Source organism: Abramis brama, assembly GCF_963993115.1.
Source record: "Abramis brama genome assembly, chromosome: 24".
Classification (NCBI taxonomy): Eukaryota; Metazoa; Chordata; class Actinopteri; order Cypriniformes; family Leuciscidae; genus Abramis; species Abramis brama.
The window spans coordinates 7,332,921-7,360,446 of record NC_139986.1 but is presented as its reverse complement, the minus strand read 5'-3'; the positions used below and the strand labels follow the sequence as shown (position 1 = coordinate 7,360,446).

Here is a 27,526-nt window from a genome sequence, read left to right as displayed (position 1 = left end):
CAACATGCGTTTTGGCTGTTCATTAACACGACAAGGGTGTTTTTGGGGCCTAAAAATGCAAACTTTTGAAAAAGTGTTTCAAAGTGCACTTTTTGTCTCCGTGTAAAACGTTTCTGTGTAAACTACAAAAAAGTGTATTTGTGTCTATAGGCGTTTTTTTTTTTTTTTTTTCAAAGTGACATTGCCAACTATGGCCTGGCAGCATAATACAGAGTTTTTAGTCATTTTCATGGATCCGTGTGAACAAGGATCATTTTGGCAACACTGTCATCTGTATACAAAACTTTTCAAAATTGCAAGGGAAAAACTTTTCCATTTTTAGTACATCGTTGTCGTGTCAGTGTTCCCTTAATCAATACATTTCACTCAATAAACCTCATCACTCATCTGGCTTTGAAAAATAAGAGTCAGTTCTGTTATTAGTGAGCCATATAATGTAACTAATCGAATTATTGCCGGTCAAGTTCCAAAGTGTGGAAAGAAACAGATGAAAACTTGAATTATTCACTTGATCAATATTAGTAGTAAAAGTAATGATGCTGTTGTTGTTTCATCAACTAGGATATCTAACCAAATGCTAGTAAACCTTACATTGTTTTGGTCAATGGTGCAGCAGGCCTCCAAACAATAGGAGAAAAGCTGCTCTTTGAGATTCAGCAGCCTTTTATTTCAGATTGGGTCACAAGAGTTGTCCTATTGTTCCTGATGCATTGTGGTGGAAAGAAGCAAAACAAAACACTGCCCTCCATTGCCTTTGTCCTAAAGCTCCACACTGCATCAATGCTCTGTGTCACGATAATGGAGCTTGAGAAAGGAAATGTTCTTTAAACCAAGAAAGATGCTGTTGGAGTGTTAGAAATGTTGTTAGGCTATAGTATTGTAAGCCGTTTTTTTTTTTTTTTTTTTTTTTACAGATAGGCTACATGACCAGCTGGTTATCCCAAATGTGTACATTTCATTTAGGAAGGGAGTGAGTACAATAAGAAAGTTTAAACAGCATACAGAGCTTAGCATATCACTAAAAATGCCCTATAAATCAATCCCAGGTAAATATAACTATTATAAAGTCAGCTTTTCATGCATAGAGAAAACATTCTAGCCAGTGAAACGGCCTTCATTGCATTGAAGAACTGGATTTGTTTAATCATGATTACATAAAATGCTAGTATTTGGACTTAACTCTTGGAAGAGGATCTGATCATTTTAATTAAACCCAACAGAAAAAAGAAAAAAAAGAAAAAAAAAGATAACATGACTTTCTGGAAATGTCAACTGATTCCAAAAATAATTTTCAAGAGAACAACATGTTTACAGCATGATCTTGATAATATCTCTTAAATATTTACTGCTGGCAGTAGGACATAACAAAATTGCAAATCAGGCTTTAAAAAGGTTTCTGAGCCACTAGTGAATTAAACAAGCACTCAAAATCCGCATTAATAGTGACTATAAGCAATTGAGCAGAGAAAAATACATACGCATGTGCCTCTTATGTAAGAACAAATCCGGTTGGTTGAAGTCGACAAGCATATTTGAATATCGCATGCTATTGGGCAACAGGCCGGCGAGCAGTCAGAGGGGGCGGGGGGTCGGAGTAACCCAACGCCAGTCAATGTAGCAAATGTATTTGGCTTTGGGAAGTCCGAGTCTTTAAGCGAATCGGTTCGTTCAAACGATTCGTGTCAATGGACATACTCTCAAAGGAACAGATTCGCCAACTCATTTGAATCAAAACCCAGAAGTATTGCTAGAAGAGGTCTCCGCGAGATATTTTACGGTTTCTCTTTGAACTAAGAAAGATATTTAAGTTATGCATAATAGACATAGCCTACTATTGAGTGTCACTATATTGACTGGGCTATAAAGGTTGTGTGTTTGTTGTTCATGTCACCCCTGGCAAACTTAGTATGGAGTCATAAGTATTTATTTACATTACATTAATTGCAGGCTACTGTTGTAAAATCAGCAACTCTTCAAACAGTGTAAGAACCTTTATCTGTTCTTTTTAGTTTATTTAAGATGTTGTGGCTAAGTTACCGTTTTGTTGTAGTGGGCTACTGGTATTTTGGCGCATACTGTAGTTACTATGGTAAACTGTTGTAAGTGCCATGCCATGTGTCTTCAACTTCCAAGATTTTACTGTGGAGAGATTTATCGGTTCAAACGGATCAATAAAAAGAACCGATTCAAAAAACGACTCGTTCGCGAATCGGACATCACTAGTAACTGTCGCGCCGCCAACTGGAAGAAACCGAGATCAAACTGTTCGCGTTCAAATCGTTGATACATACGTGCGCTGCGTTTTAAACGCTAGTCATTCTTCGCGTCCGTATCAGCTAGATTCGGTGATTTCTGTGTGTTTTTCTTTCATTATGAAGCTGCTTATTTGGCTGTGGAGTGCTGTAAATAATATTTTGTCGATAGATTGAAAATCGTTTTCAACGCATCGGATCTTTGGATATTATTCGCGTGTTTGGCAGAGAAACGATGCATTATGATTCATGGTCATCTAATAACTGGAACAGGTAGGTGTCTTACTGACCCCCTCAATCTTACTATTGTTGGCGACTGTTGTCATGTAAGAAATTTGGAAACACAAAAGAAAGTGAAGATGATTGGATGAGCGGAGGACATTCAGATCGAGATGATGGTTTTATGATTGTTTACAATCCACATTAATCTACGGAATGATAGTACACACGCCTGTTATCAAACACCCTGCATGTTTTCAAACAGCAGATTTTCAAATCATGACAGCACATGGTGTTAAATCGGGAGTAACCAGTAACCTACCCACTCTACTAATTTAGTCTCAAATAGCTACCACAGATCTCTCCATAGAAACACATGGTGTGCAGAGGACTGGACTCGAGATGAGATGGTAACGTTAGTTAGGGCAGTATGTCAGATGACAACCTTTCGCTGGTAAGCTGTACAGTGTATTTTCATGATTTATCACAACTTTTTACCTTTTGTCAAATCAACTTTGATTATTAATGTGGTTCAGATAACAATATATATATATTTTTGAGTTTCTGTTATTAAACCATAACCATCTCCTTCATCGTATTAACTCGATTTTTTTTATTTAAATTAACTTAAGGCAACCAGGTAACTTACTTTTTTAAGTTAAACCAACAATTTTTTTTTTTTTTTTTTTACAGTGTAGCCTAATGTTCAAAGCAGGTCAAATCATAATTCTGCTTTATCATCTCAATAATATATTCTGGCAATGTCAGATTTTCTCGTATGTTAACTAACCAAAGAAGTTTTGTTTTCTACCCTGCACTGTTTTACCCTGCTCTGTAGTTTACCTTACTCTACTGTATATTTTCATACTCAGTTCTACTATTGTGCTTTATACTCATCTTTATACTCTATATATTTCATTCTATTTTATCTATTGGTAAACATCATTGGAAAAAGTGCTAGCTAAGAGAATGAGAAAACCTTCAACTCTGTCTGTTGTGCTCTACTCTGTTTACTCTACAATATTCATACAGTATATATGTGGACTCTATTCTACAGTTCCATAATGGCAATTTTAGGAAGGCCTGTTGGTGACTGTTGACTGGGATAGACCTTCTATTTGACAGGGGACAATCATCACACTGTATTTGTCCTACATTGTGTCCTCTCAAGTAACCTTTCTTTGGCCGCAGGACTTCACATTGGGCGGGCATGAAGAGATCGGACGGTGTGGATTAGATCATTGGGATTATAGCACTTTGATTTCTCTCATCTCGATGTTGGGCTCCAGAGGACCTCTGCCTTTGTGCTCTGAAATGAAATAATGGCGACGTGTTGGGCTGCGTCAACGCACCACGATGACAAGAAAAATCCAGCAGCGTCGTCAGTTTGCGAGGTAAATCATTTCATTGTTTTAAGAGAGTGAAAGCACAATAAAAATGACAGTAAGGCCTACACCTTCTGCAGCTCAAGATGGGACAAGTGCTTTAGTCAGACACACCTGCAGTGCTGGCGGGACATCCGTAAACTGAACTGGATGATTTCGACTTTTATTTAATTTGCTTAATTTATTGGCTTGCCATGTTAATATATCGTTTTGATGGTGATCTGTTCAAACCTTTGTTTTGTCATGCAGTTCAATTTATAAAGAAATTTATGAAGAAAATGAATATGACAACCACGTACAGACCAGTAATATTGATAAATATTATATTTACATTGTAATTTTTTTCAGAAGCATTCTTTGAAACATCTGATATCATTACAAATTTGATACCAAACAACAATAAAATATTTGTATAGATTGTGGTCTCATAACAGTATAATGTTCCTGGAAACAGCCGCTGACTGTTTATATTGAGACTGCAATCATTAAATGAAGTAGCCTAATTGTTTTATTTGGCAAGCAAGGCCCTTATCTAATCTCAGTAATGTTGTATGGCTGCAAATGCATAATGTCACTCTTCAGAATACTAGAGCAATGTAGGATTGTGCGTGTCCTCTGACATGCAGTCATGCTCTCAGTGATGATGTAACACCGCATGTCAGAGGAATATAACACAGTTCTGCCAAACGCATGCTTGGATTAACCAAGTAATGACAAAACCAGTGTGTGTGTGTGTGTGTAATCTCCTTACAGAGTAGGCTCAGGGTCTATGGGTACAGAAGGTCGGTGGGCACAGTAGTTTTCAAACATGTCGACAGATCACTCAGTATGTGTCAAGAGGGATTCAGTATTTATAATCTGCGTGTGTTTGTTTCTTAAATGCTGCCAGTTGTCGAAAGAAATTGTTTATTTGGAAGGAACAGATCATTACTTTGAAGGATCAGTGCATTTCTTCAAAACTGCAGTACATTTTTTTTTGAAGTAAGAGTGCATTATTTTGAAGAAATGGTGCAGTGTTTTGAAGGGACGTGCATTTCTTTAAAATAACAGTGCTTTTTTTGCATGTTATATTTTGTTTGCATTCAGCTTTTTGATGAAAACATCATTCATTTTGTCTGAGCTTTAAAGTGTTTACCATAGGCTTATTTTTGAATAATATCATCTGAAACTCTTAAAGGGATAGTTCACCCAAAAAAGAAAATCCTGTCACTAATTACTCAGCCTCATGTCGTTCCAAACACGTAAGACTTTCATTCATCTTCGTAACACAAATGAAGATCTTTTTGATGAAATCTAAGAGCTTTCAAACCCTATATAAACAACTACACAACTACCACTTTAAAGGTGAACTAAGTAACTTTTTTACCTTAACTGAACAGCTTCGGAGTCATTGGAATGGTTATATTACTTATTTCGGGTTGAATGGTGGTCGTTTCACACCCCCCTGGTGCCCGTGAGTGGAGAATCCGCACTTGCAACTTTGAGCGGCGGGTCGCCGGCCGCCGCGTCAGGAAGTATCGCGTGATATCAGGTCTCGCGATGTAAACAATTGCTTTAAGGCCAAAAGAAATCTGCTAAAATACTGTCATTTTTGCGCTCCCTCACGCTGTTCGAACCCGAATGAAGAAGACGTTTTAAAGAATGTCCCATCCGCTTTGATCTACTAGGCTCTGGCGTCTGAGAATCGCCAACGAGTTTTTACAACAGTGTTGTCAAATATCTATTCCGAAGCTGTAGGGGGAGCTCTAGAGAGAAACCTGCGAGGAAAAAGCGAGAATACAGCGAAGAAATCCCGAAACTACTGAGCCCTGCTTTAACACTTCAAAAAGTTCATAAAGAGATTGTAAAAGTAATCCATGATTTGAGCAGTTTAGTAAAAAATTTCTGAAGAGACTTGCTCACTTTATATGATGAACAGATTGAATTTAGGCTTTTATTTACTCAAATTAATGAAAGAATTTTCATTTTTGGGTGAACTATCCCTTTAACAACATCAAGGGGCCGTTAACGCTGAACAGGTTTTTGCATTCGATTTTGCATGTAAACATGCGCTAGATGGTCATGTTTGACCATTGCACTTGCTTCTGGGCATTCTAAAAATGTGGTGCTGAAGTTAAAGGGGTCATATGATGCTTTTTAAAGTACTCATTTCCTTTTCCTTTGGTGTATAATGTATCTGTTTGTGTGTGTATATAAGATCTGCAAAGTTACAAAGCTCATAGTGTCCCACAAATCAATTTATTTTATCAGAGACCACTGCTCTAGATCTGCCTAAAACGCCTTGATCGAAGTCCAGATATTACTTCCTCAAACGTCCACATCACAATGTGAAATACTAGCACAATGCCCTCCCAAAGGCATACGCATACTTGAATTCTAGTGTTGTCATCATGTCAAGTGGATGGGAAAGTATACCTTTTGTTTGGCCATCCAAAAACAGATGAAACGTAGAATCAGTGGTTAAGATTTATTTATAATGCTTTTATAATTAGTTCCGATCAATCTGCTTGATCATCCACATTTCCAGAATCTGACATTGGCTCGATCTAATATGGTAATAGCAATGACAAATTGCTTTAGAAGTCTTGGAAGCTGAAGCTTGCTGTCATGGTAAGGGGCGTTACATTTGCGACACTAGCTTGAGGTATTTGGCCAATCACAACGCGCTGGGTGAGCTGGCCAATCAGAGCGCTCTAGGCTTTTCAGAATGAGGGGCTTTGTTGAAATCAGCATGTTTCAGGCGGACTGGGAATAGAGGTACTGTAATACAGTATGCGAAAAATAATGTGTTTTTGAGCATTATAGCATGTTCACCTATTCCCTTACACCCAATAAACAAAATAATGAACTTTTAAAATAGCATCATACGACCCTTTTAAAAGTAGTTACTATACCTTGACTTGCGTCTGTTTTTAAATGCAAAAAAACCCCATACGTGTGACATTAGTTTGTACTTTGTTCACAAGCGCTTCCCTCTTAATCACTAATTACGATGGTGTGGCACAGTTTTTGGGAACTGGTTGTCTCAGTCCAGTGCTCAGTCCTCACTGCTACCTAGTTATAAAGTTAAACAGTAACTGAAGTTCTCAGCAGGTGTGTGAAATGTCCCCAGCAGATTCATAAAAAAGAGCCTTGAGCTAACAGCATCTGGGCTTCAGTAAGCATCATTACACTACCACCAGTACAATATAGTTGGGGATTACATTTTAAACAGTGTTATTTAATTCAATACAAATAATATGTGTTATATTTCTGTGATATACAGACAGTAGCTCTGTTTCAAAACCTACTGATCTAACTTGCTTTTTAAAGCTACCTTCTATCTATGGTTGAGGAGATTCCCTCCTTCTATGTAAAGCGTTTTGAGTGCAGAGAAAAGCGTTATATATAATATATAACGAATTATCTATGGCAGCATCCTAAACATTCTGGAAACTCACAAGTGACTGATTTTAACACCTCTACATAGCAGCGACTCCTCTCAACACGCAGATATTATGAATCACATGGGACTGTAGACTCTTGACGTTTGACATTAGCATGATACTAAGCTAACATCGCCATTCTATAAAATAATAAATAAATAAACTTGTTGTGTACATAAAACTGAAATAAGTACATTGAGTACATACAAACATAAGTACATACAAGGTTTTTGTTTGCATAATCAACATTTCTTGACTTATTGACTCATTGCAGTGCATTCTGGGATTGCCTCATTGTAAAAGATCCGTGCGGTGCTGTCTTTTGTCAAAAAACTCACTTAGAATTAAGTCTCATCCTTTTTCAGTTTCATGTTGGCAACACAACTTTGCTGCTTTAACATTCGGTCTAGGTAGGCAGGCACCCAGCTAATGTAATTGTGGAAAGGTTTCTGTTCAAATTATGAACAAATATTCTTCCAGTGATGTTATGAAACATTCGTACAAAGTTATCTGGAATTTAGTAATGTTCTCAAAAAGTTGGCACAAAAACATTATACATCGTTCATGGAACATTTTTATCTGAAACGGTTTGGAAGATTTACAATTTAACATTTTTAAATGTTACTAATTGTTTCAGAACGTTGAGAGAACATTCAAAAGTAATGTTCCCATTATGTTTGTAAAATTATAAAATGGAATTTAAAAAAAACGTTGTTTTGAACTTTCAGAGAACATTCGGATGTAACGTTTTTATAACTTAATGGAAACGTTAGCAAAACATAATTAGAACATATTTTGTTATCTTGGCTATAGTTTTTGTTACCATTTTTCCTTTGCAGAGCAAAGAAAATTAAATGCAGTAGCATTATATCTGTCTAGTCATATATAGTGCCACTGGCAAAACTAAACATTACAGTGTGTAATTGCTTTGTTTATATGCATGAAAGAGTGATGTGATTCATTATCCACACATTCGGTGTCCCTCATGGGTAATTGTTGGGTCCAGTTTTGTTCACGTCTTTGATGAAGCTTGTTTAATTCATTAACACGCTGAAATCCTCCATTTGCTGTTTATCATGAGTTAAACCAGTGTTCTATCTCAATAACATGACCCCCAAGACACACATAAAGAGTAACTGCGATTAGGGTACATATATAGTATACATCAGTGCCTTTTGTAGAGCATGGACAGGTGCTTGACTCAATACCTGCTCCAGTCTCTCCTGACACCTAATAGACACCCCCCCCCCAATCCCGGTGGTCTCAGGTGGGCCCGTTATTCTGTCCCGTCTAGTTCTCCATGTCTAATGAGGGCGTCTCTCCCTGTCTGCCTCTCTCTCTTTGTGTCTCCCTCCCTCGGTCGCCCTGCCCCCTGTGAGGACGCCAGTGCCATGGAGGGTAATTAAAGCACAGCTGCTCCTCGCTTTTACACCTCCACTCTCTATCTCTCATACACACACACACTCTGGTGTTCCCCTGATGAGGTCACCTTGTGGAGGTTCTGAATTCTCTGTCTCTTGTAAAGCATGTTGCAAAGTAAATCTGATCGTGAAGTCAGCAAGAAATGAAAATGTACTTAACACCTAACCATTTAAAAGTTCAGGAAGATGTTTTTAAAACCAGTCATTAATGCTCAACAAAGCTGTAATTATTTTATCCCCCACCCCCCCACCCCACCCAAAAAAAAACGCAGTAAAACTAATTTTGTGAAATATTATTACAAATGAAAAATTAAAAAAAATAACTGTTTTCTATTTTAATTTTTTTTTAAGTACAATTTATCCCTGTGATGACAAAGCTGATTTTTCAGTATTACTAAGCATTCTAATATGCTGATTTGGTGCTTAATAAACATTTCTTATTATTATCAATGTTGAAAACAGTTGTGCTGTTTTTTTTTTTCAGGATTCTTTGATCATTTCAAAGGAGAGCAGCGCATTTGAAATAGAAATCTTTTTTAACATTATAGATGTTTTCTTTTTTGTTTATTACTGTCTCTTTTTAATCAATGTAATGAATCTTTGCTGAATAAAACATACTGATCCCAAAGTTTTGAATGGTAGTGTATGAGAAGCCAAATAAATCAATCATTATTTGGTCATATTGTGATTATCTGCACCAACCGATAACATTACCGATGAATCTCAATCAGGGGTGCGTTTCCCGAAAGCATCGTTAGCCAACTATGGTCGCAAGTTCCCTCGTTACCAATAGAGTTCAATGGACATTGCGATGAACTTGCGACCATAGTTGGCCAACGATGCTTTCGGGAAACGCACCCCAGCTTAATTAAATTGTAGCTTCTGTCATGTATAGCCTATATATCATTGTGTCGGTCATAAGCCACCCGGGATTTTCCATCACAAAAATGATAAAAGATTTGCACATCAACTGACCACTGCATCAGCATACCTTGCACCACCTCTAAAATATTTTTTTAGCTGATGTTACCAATACTCTTAACCATGATTCTGATATTTACCACTCACTTTTCATGATTCAGTCAATTACTGATGAAAAAATGTAATTACCAACCTACATTTTCCGTATCCTCTGTCATTCAGAAATACATCAGATTATAGACTTGACTTTAACAAAACCCTGATTATTTGTGAATTGTTTGCTCAAATCATTAAGCAATTGAGCCCTTTTGTAGATGTTGTGGAGACGCCCTTTACAAACTCATCTTTTAGATCTGACTGTTGTCTCATTGAATCCAATGGACCAAACCATAATCCAGTGTTGACGGGGATGTTTCTGTGTTCTGTTCTCATATCAGAGCTTTCAGTTGGCACTTCAGCCCTCCACCCGCACATTCTGTTTCCATATGCATTGATTTCTGTTGTCTGTTCAGAAAAAGCGAGAGAGAGTGTTAAATGCTGGCTGTGCTGTCAGTGTGTGTGTGTGTATGTGTGTGGATTCACCCCTGTTTTCAGTCTATACAGTCTCTCCCTTTCATGTGAATGTGTTTCTGTGTGCTTGCCTTTGGCTTGCCCTCTATTCTAACATATTTTGGAAACGCTCTGTTCGTTGCTGTGCACAAAATTGTGTGACATTTAGGGGCGGATTCACTTAAAATAGACTGTGTCACTGATATTGTACTTTATTTACATTTTGTGTTGTTTTAGCACCTGGTTTTAAGGAATTATGCAAATCAAGTAAGGCCGTAAACGCCCACAAAATCACTGCTGAGCGCAATATGCACAGGACAGTTCCCTATTCTACATGCCATTGTGGTTTGTATGCCATTTCTACCAGAATTCATTGGTCACCTAGCTTCACGTCTTCAGCCTAGACCAGCCTGAAAAAGTCTTTCTGGTCTGGTCTTTTTCATTCAGCAGGGCTTTAGTGAAAGCACACTAATATCTGAAATAGTAAGATCTAAATTGTATAGATGCTTTGATCTCTAATCCAATAGATTTCCTTAAACCCAGTGTTCCAGTTCTTGACCTGAATCCATTCTAGAGATGGATTTTCTGTCAATAAAACCTCTCAGAGCTCTAGTCTTCCTTTGGGAAACATCAGGAATGTCTTATGTAAGGGCTGCTCCCGATGATACATGGCAGCCACTTATCCGATTCCCAGTTATCATTCAGTCAAGCCTTTGGTCTGCTTATTATGAGGTGCTGCTAAGATTCTTTTGTCCATCATCGGAAAAGGAAAATTATTGTTATGCTCATTTTATCTGGAATCCCCGCCACTGTAGGTTAAATTCACAGTGGATTTACATTAGGCATACTCCATTTTTTTATGTCATAATGAGCAGCCATCAGTTTGTTGTGTAAGCCTGTAGTCAGAATGGAGACCAATAATCTATAGTAAATGACTCAAGTCTGATGCCTCTCTCTCTTATTACCACTTATTGGATGGGTAGATTGAGTATGTTTCTCAGTGGGAAATTGGGAATTGTGTCTAGTGAGGCAGTATTGGTGTATATTACACATGCCCAGAGCACATCTGTGTTAAGTTGTTGCCACCTGGTCTGATGTGCAGTTAGTGAAACACATGGATAGTACTGCTCATGTTTGGATGTCACACACACTGTGACTGTGACAGTAGTCTTGTTCTCTCTTAACTAGCTCAGCATGGTAATCATATTCGCTACCAAAACAGACCAGACTGTTTAGCACAGTTATTGTTAATATATCTCTAAATAAAAATAAAAAATAAAAAAAACTTACTGTAAACTGTTTGACCTGGATCTCATTTTACTTTTTTAGATCTTATTTATTTATGTTTTTTTATTGTTTTACAAGAGGAACAAAACCTTTAGTAATTATGGTATACAAATATTTTTGTTTTAAATATAAATACATTTTAAATAAATTCTAATTTAATATTACTGAGTCAACATGTCTACATTAGGATACACCAACTAAAGTCATTTTTAATCATTTTAATTTTTAATCTTTAATCACATTAGGTAAAAATACAGTAACTCCTTAAGGTACCAACTGCTTACATTACATTTTCACAATGTATTTGAAACTTGGTTACCATGGTAAATATTTGTAAAAATTACACAGTAGATAGAAAGGGTCAGCTCAAGTAATAGGTTTGAAGTATGCTGTAATTCTTTCTTCTTCCTTCCTTGATTAACTTAACCAACACTCTATATGAATGAAGAGACTCTTGTTAGCAATATTGTTTTCCACACAAAATCTATGGAATGCTGTCTGTGGCAATGGGACTTCCTGTCAGCGAATGGATGCCATATTCCTCTGTCACTTTCATTTTCATGAGATTTCATTTGGTTAGCTGCATTTAATCTTGATAGCATCTGAATGCTCCACATAGCTTTAGTATTCATGTCCTGACCACAGGCGTCAATGTACATTAGAATAGTTTTCCTGCGCATGTTTCACACATATTTGTCTTTATCATGACCAGATTATTTTGTTATTTCAATGACTTTGTTTTGTGTGGTTATTTACATCTGCATGGACACTTCTACAGAAAATTTCTCTCTCTCCTGTTAGTGTTAACTCATAGCAAGTCTGCATAATGAATGAATGAACTACTGAGGGAATAAATACTTACCCTTTGTATCTCATGTTGCTGAATTTTGACTTTAACTGTGATTTTCCCAGCATGTTACTAGAGCAAAATCCTAATCAACCAATTCGATTAAATTGAGAAAGGGTTTAGTTTAGGGCAAGGGTCAGGCTTGAACTGATTTTAGGAGTTATTAACGTTTTAGGGTTAGGGTTGCGGGTAGTTTCTATTCTAAGAATGCAAGTAGATGTTATTCATGGACTGTCTGGTGCATACAGGACACCCAAAAGGACACAGCTAGCTGCAAACACCAGTTCAAATCTGACAGACTCTGTGAGTCGGGTGCAATAGTCTACCTAGAAACAATTTTATTTATTTTTTTAAGATTCTGGGCTGGACCAATGAGTGATTGGGGAAGAACTAATTAGTGCATTTGCTGAAGTTTGCCAGGTCTCCTCCTGTCTAAGTGGCTGATTTCCGACAAAAAAGCTGGTTAGAATTGTTTGTTTGACAGAAATGTTGTTCCAGTACCAACAAAAGATGCTGATCCAGAAACAGGTCACAATCACCTACTGCAGATAACCAGAATTTCACAAAATATGGTCCACGCTGGGTACAACTGACTGCCTACAGTTCAGCCAGTGTAGGATGGTGTGGTGTAGTGTTTGTAAGCTGTTAGTGTTTATGTCTTCTCAGGACACATTAATAGCCGTATCCAATCGCCTGAATCATTTTCCATCTGAACACAAGAGTCATGTCATGAGTTTGTGTCACATCAGCCAACGCCTGAATTGGCTACCCACACGTCATGTATGTTTTTTTTAATCCTGTGATTTGGCAGGCAGTCATTGATTTGTTCTTTTGATATGTGCATTCAGAGCTTCACTACCGGTATTGATTTCATCTGATTGGCCCCTGGGCTGGTCGAAAGGGGTCAGAATATGAGGTTGTGAACCCTAGACTGATCCATTCTCTGTTAAAGGGGGGGATTCACAGTTCATTAATGACAGAACTGTGAGGGTTGATTTATTTGTCTTTTTAGGGATCAGACCATGGTTTGCAATACAGTAAGACCAGGGTTAACTGTGTTTAGTTTCTTTACTTGGTTGTTTCTTTGCCTGTTATATCACGTCCAAGAAGGTTGCAACACTTTGGGGTATGTTTCAATGTTTGTGTTGGTTCTCGCAGTGCCCAGAGGAAACACTGTACCCAATGGATGTAGTTTTTTTTTAGTGTACAAGAATGATGTGTTTCTCCAGCATGTGTTTATACAGCACTACATATGAGGCCCTGGTGTTCCAAGCCTGCACATTGGGAGTCTGGCCCAACTGACCCGCACAACATGAGTGTGTATGTAGCCCTGACCTGCCCAGAGATCCTTCATGTGTGGCTTCATCAATCCACTCCACATCTTCATGTAATCTTCCCCATCTACGCTTTGAATTTCATGTTGCTGCAGCCTTTTATTGCAATCCAGCATAAATGTTATGCAGAGCCAAGAATAACCTAACACAGTTGTCGGTCTCTGGTGCATTGCTCTGGTTTACCTCGCTCAGGCTTGACCTAGTATCCAAAAGCCTCACTGAAAAGCCTCTCCATGGTAGTGCATGTCCACTGAACCCATCCTTCTAAACAGCTTCTATTCAGCACTCCCGCTTTCATTTTGCTTTAGACTCTGATGTGGTTCTGGCTGCCAACTCCTTCCATCTGATTGACAGTTGGCATTTGGATGTTATTAAAATTGCATGTGTGGAACCAATCTGCTGACAGTTGGATTCCTTTTGTGGTTGGTGAATTTCTGAGCCAAGATCTGCAAAATCCAGCCAGATTCACCTTGGCCCCATTTTGCTACTTTGGATAACACAGATATAGTGTTTACAGTATCATAACATCTGTCAGATGTGAGATTCCCCTTGATCAATTTGCTTCTATGTGTTTCTAAGTAGCAACATACTTAAGATTCATAAGAGATAAAGGAACTAGATGTATACCACTACAATGCTAAGGTATATGTGATAGGACAGGGGTGTCCAATCCAATTCCTGGAGGGCCACTGTTCTGCAGAGTTTAGCTTCAATCACAATTAAACACACCTGAACTAGCTAATCAAGGTCCTCAGGCTTACAATAAGCAAGTGAGTTGGGGTAATTTGGTGCTAAACTCTAGATGGATGTTGGTAATCCAGGGGCAAGATTAGACACCCCTGTGCTAGGGTGTCCTGAGAGGTTCTTAGTGCACAGTTAGAATATTCGAAGTATTCACTATGGAGTTGCTAGGAGGTTTCAATGGTGTTTTGGGTGGTTGATACAGTAGGTTGTTGTTTACTGGCCCAAGTCCATGTCCCCCCCCCCAAAAAAAATTAATTGGCACCCTCCTTCTAAATATTTTTTTGTCCTCTGGGATTTTTTTTGTCTGTATAAAAACAGTGTAAGTGTTTATTCGAAACCCTAACCATAAGTATGAGCACTATTTACAACGATGCTTGCTTTACCAAATATTTGCAAGTCAATAATAAAATTGCCCCAAGTAGTGCATGTTGTACACAGTTCAGCCAATTCAGTTCTGAAGGCATATTCACACACTTGCCATAGTCTTGTGACACATTCTATGACATGCAAATGTCCAGTTTTGTTTCAACCTCATTCTTCTGTATCTGCAATGCGTGAGAGTATCACAGTGTTTCTTAAAGCAGTAGCGAATTTAGAGATCCTCGGGATGTGTTTTGTCTTTTGCAGTCTTGTCTCCTCCATCGAGGGGTTAAGCCTGCTGCGGCAGTGCTACGGCAGTGCTACCTGACTCAGCACTGCGAGAAGACGAACAGATGGGGTGATTGAGTGGTAGAGCGAACGAGAGGGAGAGACTGATTACTCTTAAATACTGAGCACTGGATACAAGCCTCCTTGTTGGTGTCATCACCTTCTTCTTATTTGGAGACCTCTCTTTGGATCATTGTAGTAGAACTTGCGGACGTCTGGGTGGATTTCTTGTGTTTTGGTGTTCGAATACATTATTAATCCAGCACTAATGAGCTGTGGAAAGGATGCGTTTAGCTGATGGAGTGCCTGCTGAGCACACAGATGGGCTCAGACGCAACGCTCTCACTTCCTCACACCCCCCATCACCTTTGTGCCAGGAGCAGGCTCCTAGGGACCGACTGGAGGGTCAAGTAATAAAAGCACAGGTGGACGCGGGGGTGCCGTCTGTATCAGGACTAATGCCATGGCTCATCTAAGAGTTCTGGACTGCATGATCAGCCACAAATGGAGTCGGATATGTGACCTTTACTGTGCTTTTAATAGTCAGGTCTGTGCAGCCTTACTCCATGCATGAAATGCAATTTAGTGTGCATGTCTTTTTAAAATGCACAGTATCTCCAGTCAAAGAGTCACACTGTTCTGCAGATATGCATAGTTCCTTTTGACCCTGGCAGCCCTCTCTGTCTTATCTCATGGAAATTCTTGTCTGATACCAAGAATAACTTGGTGTATTCCTGCTGCGTGGGAATGCAGAACTGGTTGTATGGGGATGTCTGATTTCGTAGAGCACTCGTGACTGATCTCTAGTGTTTTGTCGATTTTTTATTTATTTATTATTTATTTCTGTATTTTCCATTCAGGTGAATGTCTATATAATGTGCACTTAGTAGAATTGGCTTGATGGCTAGAAAAACAAATGATTTTTTGTCTGAAATATTGAGGCTTTCAATAAATTAAAATGATTTATTGTTATCAATGTCATTATATTTATCAGTTACTTTTAAGGAAAGAAAACTAAATAATCTAAAGAGCATAGTCAGAGTTAAAGCAGATGAAATATAAGACTACTTCTGTAACACTTAGCCTATTACCTTAGTAACTATAATCAATGACAATGCTTTTCACACCTCTAAATAACAGCACATTTCATTCAGTACTAAAATATGAAACATTATGGTTGGTCTTGTTTTATATTTTGGTTCCTTCTTTGATACTGGTAACTGTAAAACCCTAGCACACAACTGGTGCAGCTTTCTTGTGTGTGTGTGTGTGTGTGCATATATCCCTGGCTTCTTTTCAAAGTTCATTTGGCACGTAGTTCATAGACAGACAAGTTAGAGACTGTAATCATTGTCCAGCTCTGTCTTTCTGTGTGATCTGCGGGTCGTGCTGTGCCGGCTCTAACTCAGCAGTGCCTTCTTGCTTCGCCCCTTGAACTAATTTAATTTTAGCTCTGCTGAAACTGTTTGCATGCATGTAGGACTGATGGGCCTCTGTTTGGAGCCATGAACACAGTCTTTGTGCTAAGGCTGCAGTATGATATTCAGCATTCACACTCCAGCACCTGGTCATCGGTTGGAAAAAATGACCGGCCCACGCTGGGGAAATCCTTAACCTTCCAGAAGGGGTAAAATCTGTTAGAAGAGCGTCCCGTTGTGTTGTTTTTTTTTGTCTTAACTCAGTTCATTGTGGTTAAATGAGCATGTCTGCTAGTCTCATCATTATGACGACCGATAACATCCCTCATAAACGTATTAATAATTCATAGCAGCCCAGCAGTGAAGATCCCAATTATATTGGTCTTTGGGAGCATCTGTGGAAGCCCAAGGGACACTAATTGGCCCACCTGCTCCGCTGGGGGTGTGGGGCCCCGCTCTTTGTGTAACTGTGGCCCCAGCTCACGCTTGCATCACACCCGCCCTGACAATACACCCCGAAGTAACGTATAGAGCATGTGAAGGGCTGTGAACAGGATCTGAAGGGAATTAAAGCATTAGAGAAAGACTCCAGACTGAGCTGGTTTACTTTCACTGGGGCTGTATGTCTGTTCTAATGATACTGCCTGTGGGCTTCACCTTCTGTCCTTTTGAGATCACTCTTGCATAGCCTCATGCTTCAGGTCCGTTCACTGACCATATGATGCATATTCAACTAACTAAGAAAAGTGATGCTACTAACTTCTTTTTTCATTTCTCAATAGAGATCTCTTTGTATAATACATTGTGTACATTGCTCTTTGTATAATATTGTATTGCACTCAGATTTTTAGTTAAGTCTATTGCGGGCCAATGGTTCAAATGTTTACTTGCCGAGGTTTGTTCAAGTGCTTCAGGCAAGTTCGGTTGAGCTTCTGTTTATGTTCGTTGATCACTGATTATATGTGAATAAAAGCCTAAATTCAATCTGTTCATCATACAAACCAATCGTGTCTCTTCAGAACATTTGGATTAAACCGCTCAATTCAAATGGATTCGTTTTACGATCTCTTTATGAACTTTTTGAAGCATCAAAGTGGGGGTTACATTGTCTGTCAATGGAGGGAAAGAAATCTCTCAGATTTCATTAAAAATGTGTTCCGAAGATGAACTTAAGCCTCATGGGTTTGGAACGACATGAGGGTGAGTAAAATATGACATTTTGGGTGAATTAACCCTTCAAGACCGAATGCCTGGACCGAATATATTGTCATGCGTTTTATTTCTCAACTGTTTACGCTCATTCAAGACATAACCGACTGACAAGGATACTCGCCAAGATGTGCATTTTGACAATTTTGTGTGAATTTGTCCATTCAAGCGCAAGACGACGAGAAAGAGAAATCAATTCTGTATTTGCGTGCTGTCTGAGAAGTGGCTTTCTTGGCACGCACTTTGGATATGTTGCGCAAACAAAACTTCTCACACAGCGCGCAAGAACTGCTATGCCTGCTTAACTGCTATACATTTGGTGAAAAATAGTACAGAATGTGAAGAGATTCTGAAGTGCGCACCTGATGGACACTTTACTTTCTCATGAAGCCATGGAAGAGGAGTTGTGAATGGCAGTGAAGCAGCACAGCTCACTCTGGAAGTCACATGACTGTGACAACATGGCCAATGTAGTACGGCCACATTGCATTCATACTGTACTACACATATTCATGCTATATAGTCACAAAGTTTGTTACCCATGAAATTTACCTACTTGGACAGTTTGACATTGCAGATACAACTCTTAATTGTCCACTCTCTCAAATTAATTCTCTCATTGGAAGTCTGATTCATTGTGGGTTGTGACGTTCGTCTGTTATAGGACAACTTAGTTTGAATAAAATTAATATTTGTGTAGTGTTCAATGTTGTTATCAATAGAGATACGCGGATGGGGTATTAGTTCATCCGCAACCGCATCACAAAACTCATCATCCGCACCAACGTTTTTTGACCAGATTTCAAAGCCGCACCCGCCCGCCATCCGCTGATTGTTTTGCGGTCTATGGACGATGCAATGCTCTGCTGATGCGAGCCGCAAGAAAGCCCTTGTCTGTTCTAGAAAGGATGCAGAAAAGATATTTAATGCTAATGTATGAGGCATAGGCCTACGCTGAGTTTCATTCATTTATGATGAGATGCGCTCTAGTTCAACTTCACAATGCAATGCAAGTGAACGCGGCGCATCGGAGCCTCCATGGCACGGTTATTATATTGTCTACTATATTTGCTTTTTATTTATTAAATACATGTAATTGGTTGATGAAACATTTATTAAAATTAAGATACAATTTGTACAAAACGAAATTCGCTTTAAAGAAAGGCTTTCTACAAAGCAAAACTTAATGAAGTGGTAAAAATCATGTCTGATGATTTACAAAACAAAACTTCATTAAGTGGTAAAAATCATGTCTCCCGATTGCAAATGTTCATTGCTAATGTTTATTATTGCAAATGTTTTTCATTTGTTTAATAAATCTCATAATGATGGCACATCACTATATCATAGCTTTTATTTCTATCTCAAATGATTGGCGGTCGGTCAAGTGGGTACTTGGCAAAGAATCAAATACAGTTGGAAACGACATAGACCATTAATACCACAGACTGTTAACAATTGTTTTTAATTAGTATTTAAACATTCTCTATGATAAAAAATGTTTGTAAAAAATATTTTAATAACACGGTTTTGGCAGTTATAGAGTTCTAATGATGGTGTTCAACTATAACAGTCGGTCTCACGGTTATATACTAACCGTCACACCCCTAAGATTTGCTGGTCATCACTATGTTTTTGACTCATATACTTGTGGCTTATATAAATTATGTTGTTTTCTAGTTTTATTTGTGATATTAAGCATAAAAAATATGTAGATTGAAAACTAAATTGACGCATTTAATAAAATACGAGTTTAAAAAAATGGTTTTACAAACAATTTAGACAGAAATTTGTTATGCTTATGTCTATTGAATGAGTGTACGTTGTGAATTGTCTCACACTGCCCAGTAGAACTGCACGATTCTGGATAAATTGAGAGTCAATATTTTTTGTTTCAAATATAGATCAGGATTCTCCCACGATTCTGAACAGACAACTAAATAAAATAACATGAGGTTCTGACAAAATGTTAGATGTTGTAGTCTACTTCAATGTTTAGGCTAATTAATTTGAATTCATTATTTAAGAAATTCAATTTGAATGAATGACTCGCTAGTAAATAAACCTACTTCACTTGTTTCTTTTCTGGATGAATCAGCGTTTTTGGACAAATCTCTGGACTGAATGATTCAATGACAAATAAATTGTTTAACAGTAATTTGTCACCACCTCGTGAAGAGCCAAGTTACATTCAAAAGGGGATTTGCTCTTATGATCGCTTCCATAGACATCAGTGTTTATATACGAGCTATAAGCTTTTATCCCAGTACTTGATAATTTGAACATTTGTAACATAAATAACAATACTGTGTGGTTGAAAAGACTGTTTGTGAAGCTGTTTTCTATACATGATAACCACTTTCTCTGGGGCATATTTGAATGTTCCGTTGTGATTTTGTCAAAGGTTTAATAGACAATGGCGAATCGTTGTCATTTAGGAATGAAATAGCGTGGGTGTTTGAATCGAGATTGCGATCTTTTAAAGATTAATCATGCAGCTCAGCTGACCAGTATTGATTTTGGAATTGGAGCATTTTATGAGTGCAATATCAGACCGATACAATCTCTATTGGTACATACCAGCCGCTACCATCAGTGCTTCCAAAGAAAGTTAATCATTGGATTCTGTAAAGTTTGTTGCTTTGCAGGTTCATAGTACTGAATCTTTTTGAGAATGCATATTCTGACACCTGCATATTTTTTGTTTTCAAAGTTATTGCAGAGCAGATGATTTTAGCTTTATAAATGTCACTTTAAAAAAACTAAAAAAAACAACAACAGCAAAATAACTGTGAATGGCTTTGTGAGACTAACTCTTACAAGGCCCCATCACATGATCTGTGATGGGAAAACCGGAAAAGCCCGCTAGCAGTGTCCACTCAAAGAGAACTGATAGAAATCTGTGTGAGGAAGAGACATGAGAGGGATTACGATATCAAAGGCAGATTGTGCATGGATAACCAACATTTTCTGACATAATTTCACTCCACCCACTCCCAGGAGAGAATTCACAATCCATTTTTTTCACCCTGATGCCTGGGAAGAGTGAGAGAAGCGTCTCTGCTGCTGTAACGTGCCCTGTGCTCTCGTTTATAAAGAGGAATTCAGGACCACACAATTATCTCCATTGATACGAGAAAGGGAATCATAAAACCTCCAGATCAGCTGCAGTGGAGAAGGGCAGCTTTTGGCTTAGACACATTGGTTTGGTTGCCAGTATTTGACACTGTACAGAGGTCACTTTATATCTGGCTCATTTGCACAGGCCTGTCAGACCCGCTTCTTTATATGTCACTTCCTGTGCTGTGTGAGGGTTCGAGATCTACAACTGTGTGTGTGTGTGTCATGGGCGTCGGAACCATTGTATATGGGTGGGACAAGACCCACCCACTTTTTAAGACCAATGATATTGGACCCACTTACTTTTACCGTCTCTATTTCAAATTTCTCTATTTCGCATTTGTTTGTTCGCCGTCAGTCAAATCCATTCCACTTGAGGAATTCCCTAAACTCCATTTCCGCTGAATCGCTACATTATATTTCTCAACGAGCCGCAACTGACGAAAGTAACCGCCTGTTGTACCCTTCAGTCAAATACTGCGTTGCAAACATCAATAACAGCTTTAAGTTGTCATTGCTGGCAAATGACCATGGTATTAGCAGGATAATCCATGGATAGCTGTGCATTTAATGCCCGACGTGACGTGGAGTTTAGTTTACTTGTTTTAATTAAAAGGCACCAGAATACATGAAATGGTATTTACTCCGGTAACATTTTTCTGGGGGAGGACCCACCCACTTTTTTTTTTCTTCCAACGCCCATGGTGTGTGTGTGTGTGTGTGTGTGTGTGTCTGTGTGTGCAGTGCAACTGTTTCTAATGCAACATTTGAGCATGTGTGTGCTTAATATGCATAAAGAAACTGCACAACAACCTGTAATACAGAGAAATAAGATTGGTTATTTGAATAAACATGCTTGGATCTACTGATTTATCTGTATTGTACTACCAAGGAAGCATTCACACTGACAGCAGTTTGCACCAACAAAGTAATTTGATGTCATTCAGTTTCACTGAGAGTTGTGGATCTAAGGTGACATGAGCTGCATTAGCTATGTTTCGAATTGAACTTGTGCGCAAAATGGGAATATTGCATAAAAAATTTGCGACTAAAGCGGCGTTTCCATCCAATGAGTCGAATAGGACAAAATCGTCACTTCCTGATAAACTGGTGCTAAATCTCACTAAGAAAAGTAGGAGAAGCCACTATTTATAATAATTTTCGTATATAATAAATTACTTGCGTCTCAGAGGGCACAGACGAAACGCAGACTTCGCATGAAATGCAAGACTTCGGAGGAAGACACCTGCTGTTTGGGAATGTAGTCGTGTAAGACAGTTCTGGCATTTTAGATGCTGTGCAATAAGATCAGTCCGCTGGTTCGTCCAGTTATGCCGTCACATGATTTGTTTTGATGCACATTGAGGAATTTATTCGGTAAAATTGTGTAGTTTATGCGCATGCTTTCTTATCGGATAAAAATGTATCCGGTAAGTTTTTATGCGCATTTTTAGAATTTATGCACGTCTTGGCGTTTCCATCCAGCAGTTTTTTTATGCGATATCCTAAAATCCGCATAAAATAGGTGGATGGAAACATAGCTATTGTATGTTTGCAATGCAACAAAGTTGAGCAGTTGAGTTTAACGTTATACAAATGAGTTTAAAAGTTTACGGTTGACCGATGATATTTGGCATTTTTTAATTATCTGCAATAAGTGCAAAGTTTTTCTTTTTGGCCGACAGGTGTCGTAAGTGGGACTTTTATTTTGACAGTGATGTTCAACAGTTCTGTTTAATAATAGAACGGTTAATGCCCTAATTGTATTCTGTAAATGTATGCATTTGTATTATTTAAAAAAATACTTATACTATATCTAATAAACATTTAATTCCACAAACCTCATAAACTTTGGCAAACCCAGCTTTCAGAGCTTCTGAAGTGGGCATTGAAGTGTGCATGTGTTATTTATTATTTGTAAGTAATCAACAAATTTGTGTCATTAAAAACCTGTATGCATTTCTTTTACACAAAATAAGATTTAAAAGTTGTTTTGTTTTTTTAAATAGTTTTTTTCCCAATAGAATAGAATAGTCAGCAATCCAGAGTTGTTTTTGACCCCACTGACCTATTGCATAATCTTGCATTTTAGTGGAAAGAAAACTGATTTGTTCAAAGTAGAAAGAATTGTTTGAGCAACAGTACTTTCCATTAGGGCATCCAGCAGTTGGCGCTCCCACTGTAACCTATAATATAGTGACTAGGCGACATCTGATTCATGTTTTCTGTATAGACGTGTCTGTGCAGTTAATTGGCTCTGATGCTTGTACTCACATTGACACTACACAGCAAAGTACATTACCATATGCAGTGAAAATCAATGTGTGCTAATGCAGCACAAATATTCTCTCCATATTTTGTGCCGGTACTATAATAACATGAACCTACTGCCTCCAAAATACCTTGTATCAGTTTGCTTTGCCAATAGGGCTGTGCTATAAAATACTCTATTGCAACACGGCATGCTTAAAACAGTTATGAACTGCTGATATTGTCACGGATCGCCGATGAAGGAAGATACTGAAGACTAAAGAGTTTACTGGTGACAAACATGCAGACAAGCATGACATTCAACAATAACCAAAGGATAGAACAGAACAGGGAGCATAAATACACAAGGTGAATGAGGGAACTAAACAGGCACAGGTGGAGGAAGATTAAACTAACTAGGACTAACAAGAACAGGTGCAGACAGAACGAATGTAATCGTTACAGATATATGCTCATATTTATTACATATTTAAATGGTATTTACATTAATATCTAAAGAATATCATGGTACATGTCCAATTGTGACACTGGGTATGCCTGTATAAAAACACACTAGGCTGATCAAACACATTTGTCCTTCAATCTGTCTGTCATTATAACTCGAGTGGCGTTAATGGTGGAAATGCACTTGTTTTCTGTCTCTCATGAGTGTGTGTTCCTCTGCTGTGTGCTGTTATCCAGGGTTTAACACGCTCTGAATGTGAAACAGGAGAGAGAGAGTATGTGAGACGTCTCCTGTGAAACGACACAGGTCTTTTGGTGCAATGCAGGCAGGAGGAGGCGGAGCTTGAGGAGGCTTCAGAGGGGCAGGTTCAGGGTGGGAGTGATTGTTTCATGACTGTGTTCCTCAAACCCCGCCCCCATCCACTTACGAAACACACACACACACACACTCATTTAAATATACCAGATCGCTCCCTCTTAATGTAAACATCACAACCACATGTCAAAGAGGAGGCGGTTACCATGGCAACAGTGCATAGTAGTGTAGAATGCTGCATGAAGGCCAGAGAATCAGAGCAGCAGTGATACATCGCTGTAACTCCACCCACTCGAGTGGAGGGAAACCACACGGCAGAACACGCATATACTGCAGCCATACACAGTACACTGGCAAAACATTATTGTTGCAGTACCATTACACAGGGATGCTATTTTTAAGATAAATAGCATGTCACTGCCATACACATATAACACATTGGGGATATTTGGGGATATTTAATTTAATTAATCAATCAACAATACTATTGATCAGCATTACCAAACGTGGACGTTTTCCACTGGAAACAAGCATTGATGTATTGTTTTGATTTGATACTGTGAAGCTGCTTTGATACAATCTGTATTGTGAAAAGCGCTATATAAAAAAATATACCATGGTACTGTAAAGGCAACAGATTTTATATAAAGATAGCTAAAGTCAACAGATTTATTTAATAGACCTACCAATCTCTGTGTAAAAATAAAATGATGATGCTGCTATCTAAAGTTATTTTTTACCCCTCCTGTAATTTGGCTCCAAATCTCAGGTGAAAATAGTGTTGGGCGATAAGTCCAAATTCTTATTTTTACGATGTGAGAAATTTATTTCACGATATAGCCTATATCACGATATAGTTATTTTATGTTATTTGACCTCGTTTATGTTATTAAAAATAAGAAAAAAGAAGCAAATTTCAAACAATAGGAAAAATACAATGTAACAAAAATTGTAATTAAACCAATCAAGTTTTTCAGGCACAATAGGTTTATTTAACATGTAGTTAGAATTCGTACAGAAATGTAATACTCAAATGTAAAAAATAAAACATTGCATAGTATTCACTGTATGAATTAAATATAGATTTATTCTTATTAAAGCAAAACAAAAGTTAAGTCAAGAGCAGTAGCCTAAGTTATTTTCTCTTTTGTTTGATTCACATTAATAACACAGAGCAGCAAATTCTGTATATTAGGCTGCTGTCACTTTAAGACCAAACGCTCGGATCCATTATACTGATACACATCCGGTTTACGTTCACTTGAGACATAACCAGCTGTGTTTACATGAATACTCCACACAATGGCCATTTTGACATAATTGCGTGTATTCGACCATTTAAGTGCAATAAGACGTGAAACAGCTGAATTCGCTATCGCATGCTGAGAGTTCATGTGCTTACGCTGTGTGTGAGTGAGCGTATACACTGCATTGAGTTGTTTTTCACATTTTAACATCAAGCATGTCCCAAATTCACGCACGTACCCCTTTTTATATTCTCGTTCATGCATTTCATCACTCTGAAGTGTCAATAGTGCTATATATTTACCGCGGTATACACAACAAATTTTCTCATTTTCATTTTGACCCCCCTCTACAAAATAGTGGATTACTCAATAAATATTTATCCATGACATTTAATATTTTGGCTTTCATCATTCATCAGGGCCGGGGAATTTTCCAAAATTTGGTTGATTTGACACGGAATAACCCTATAGTTTTATGGTAATACCATGGTACTTTCCGTAAGGGAAACACTCCGGCAAGCCTGCTTATGTTTTTTATAGATTGCATGCTTTTGCTGTGATTGGGTGTCTGTTTTGCTCCCAGTGAATCTCTCAGCGATAAAGCTGCTGTTCATTTAACATGTGCTGTGTGCTGCAGTTTGTTGAACACATCAAAAGCGCTCACCATGCAAGATATGAAGCTGGTTTTGTTTCAAAAACACTCTTTATGGCTCATTGAAAATGTGTCAATTGCTTGGTGATCTTGTATTGATATATGATGGGTCGACAGTGTGTTTTTGGTTCGAGTGCAGTTAGCAGGCCTCATCCATATGTTGGTGAGTGATCTGCGCTGCTTTCATTTGAGAGAGCACATGCATGCCAGAGATGAGTTCTCAGAGCTGGAGTATTTCCTGTCTGTGAGCCGTTTGACCCTCCCTAACACACACACACACACACACACACACTGATATAAGGAACAGCACTGCGAAACAATGTACTGTAATAGAGTGAGATAGAGAGAGAAACGAAAGTTGATAGAGGAAGAAAAGTATTATCAGAGAGGGAGATAACCATATAAAGATAGACAGATCGAATGTAGGAGTGTATAATAGCATCTTTATTGGGTCCAGCTGGACTGGGGTGTGGTCATCGGCCGAGAGACCCGCAGAGCTCAGAATGGAGCTACAGTCAGAGTTTCTGAGCCCGCTGCCAAACGTCCGCCGTAGACGAGTGTATGCATGTGTGTGTGTGTGTAGTGGGTTGACTGCACAGGAGGGCAAACAATGCAGTGGCATCTATTTACACAGAATAAGCCAACTGACACAATGGCGTCTACACTAATGCCAGTACGGTCATGTCTGAACATGTCCCTCATAATGGTCGCTGCTGTGCTGGGAGTTATGACATACTCTGGGCAGGCAGGTCAGCTGTCATGCGGCGCGTCCTGTATTATTTGGCTACCTTGGGCCTGCAGTGTGTCCCACCCTGCCTGCTGTGCTTTAGTAAATTGCTACTTCTATGTTCATTGGTTCTAAACCTGCTGAGCTTGCACTCTAACTGGCCTTTTCTGGGTTAATTAATTTGTTTAATTGGTTTTGCACTTTATCTATTCATGTTTATTTTTTTTATGATGTCAGTTGAACTGAGTTGAAGTTGAACTGAGGTAGCAAACAGGATGCAAAACTGCCATTTAAATTTTAAATTCAAAGAAATTCATATATTTGTAATTTCAAGACAAACTACGTTTTAAGGTTTTGATTATTTTTTTAAAAAGCTTTGAAGTCTGAAGTCTGACACATGCCCTTACACATGCAGAGAGAATTATGGGTAGATTAACTTTTGTAGCCCAGGCTGGAAAAGCACTTTTTTCCCAGAATGCATTATCTTTGTTGAATTTCTGTGTTTTCAGTAAAATTCACTTCACGTAATTCCTATTTAAAGTCAGTGGTGGTTTATATAGTTTCAAATGGTAGTATTTTCCCTTACATTGTTTAATTTACATGACCCTAATAATCTGAATGTAATTGGACTAGTAGCACAGTCGTAATAAAAGAGTCACGTAACCTTACATTTTGATTAAATTGGCCAAAGATTATAAGGGGTGGTTTAAAGCTTATTCTAATCTGATCGAGAGGACATAAAAACACTTGAAAACATAGAAAAGGCCGTGTGCAATGACGTAGAAATGGTGTAAATTCTGAATTTTACAATGTATCTCCAGCTGTTTTTGGTTTATTATTTGTTTTATTCTTGGCCTAATGCCTCTTTCTATTTAACAAACTTAGTAGAGAGCATCAGGAAATTATTTGTCCTGAGAGGGGAATTCAGGATTGAACCTGCATCACCCACATGAGCCAAATGTTTAAATTTCTGAAGCACATCTGTGAACCACTGTGTCACAGCCATGTCAGGCTCTAAGATTGAATTGGACCTCACAATAACCACATCTTTCCCAAAAGTTAAGCTTAGTGGTTTATATTGGAATGTATT

General features: G+C 38.2%; 1 protein-coding gene across 3 annotated transcripts in view; it reads left to right on the top strand.

The window, feature by feature from the left end:
* Positions 1-2,248: 2,248 nt before the first annotated feature.
* The window catches only part of arhgap21a (Rho GTPase activating protein 21a), a gene marked incomplete at its 5' end in the record, with an annotated part of 101,973 nt that continues 76,695 nt past the window's right edge, over positions 2,249-27,526 (top strand). Inside the window, 2 exons of one of the 3 annotated variants that reach the window (XM_084103459.1) lie at positions 2,249-2,525; positions 3,663-3,865. In XM_084103459.1, coding sequence (XP_083959585.1) covers positions 3,794-3,865 — 72 coding nt within the window. Of the gene's footprint in view, positions 2,526-2,716; positions 2,926-3,662; positions 3,866-15,109; positions 15,580-27,526 lie in introns of those variants that run through there. The other 2 variants (XM_084103460.1, XM_084103458.1) reach the window with 2 other exon arrangements.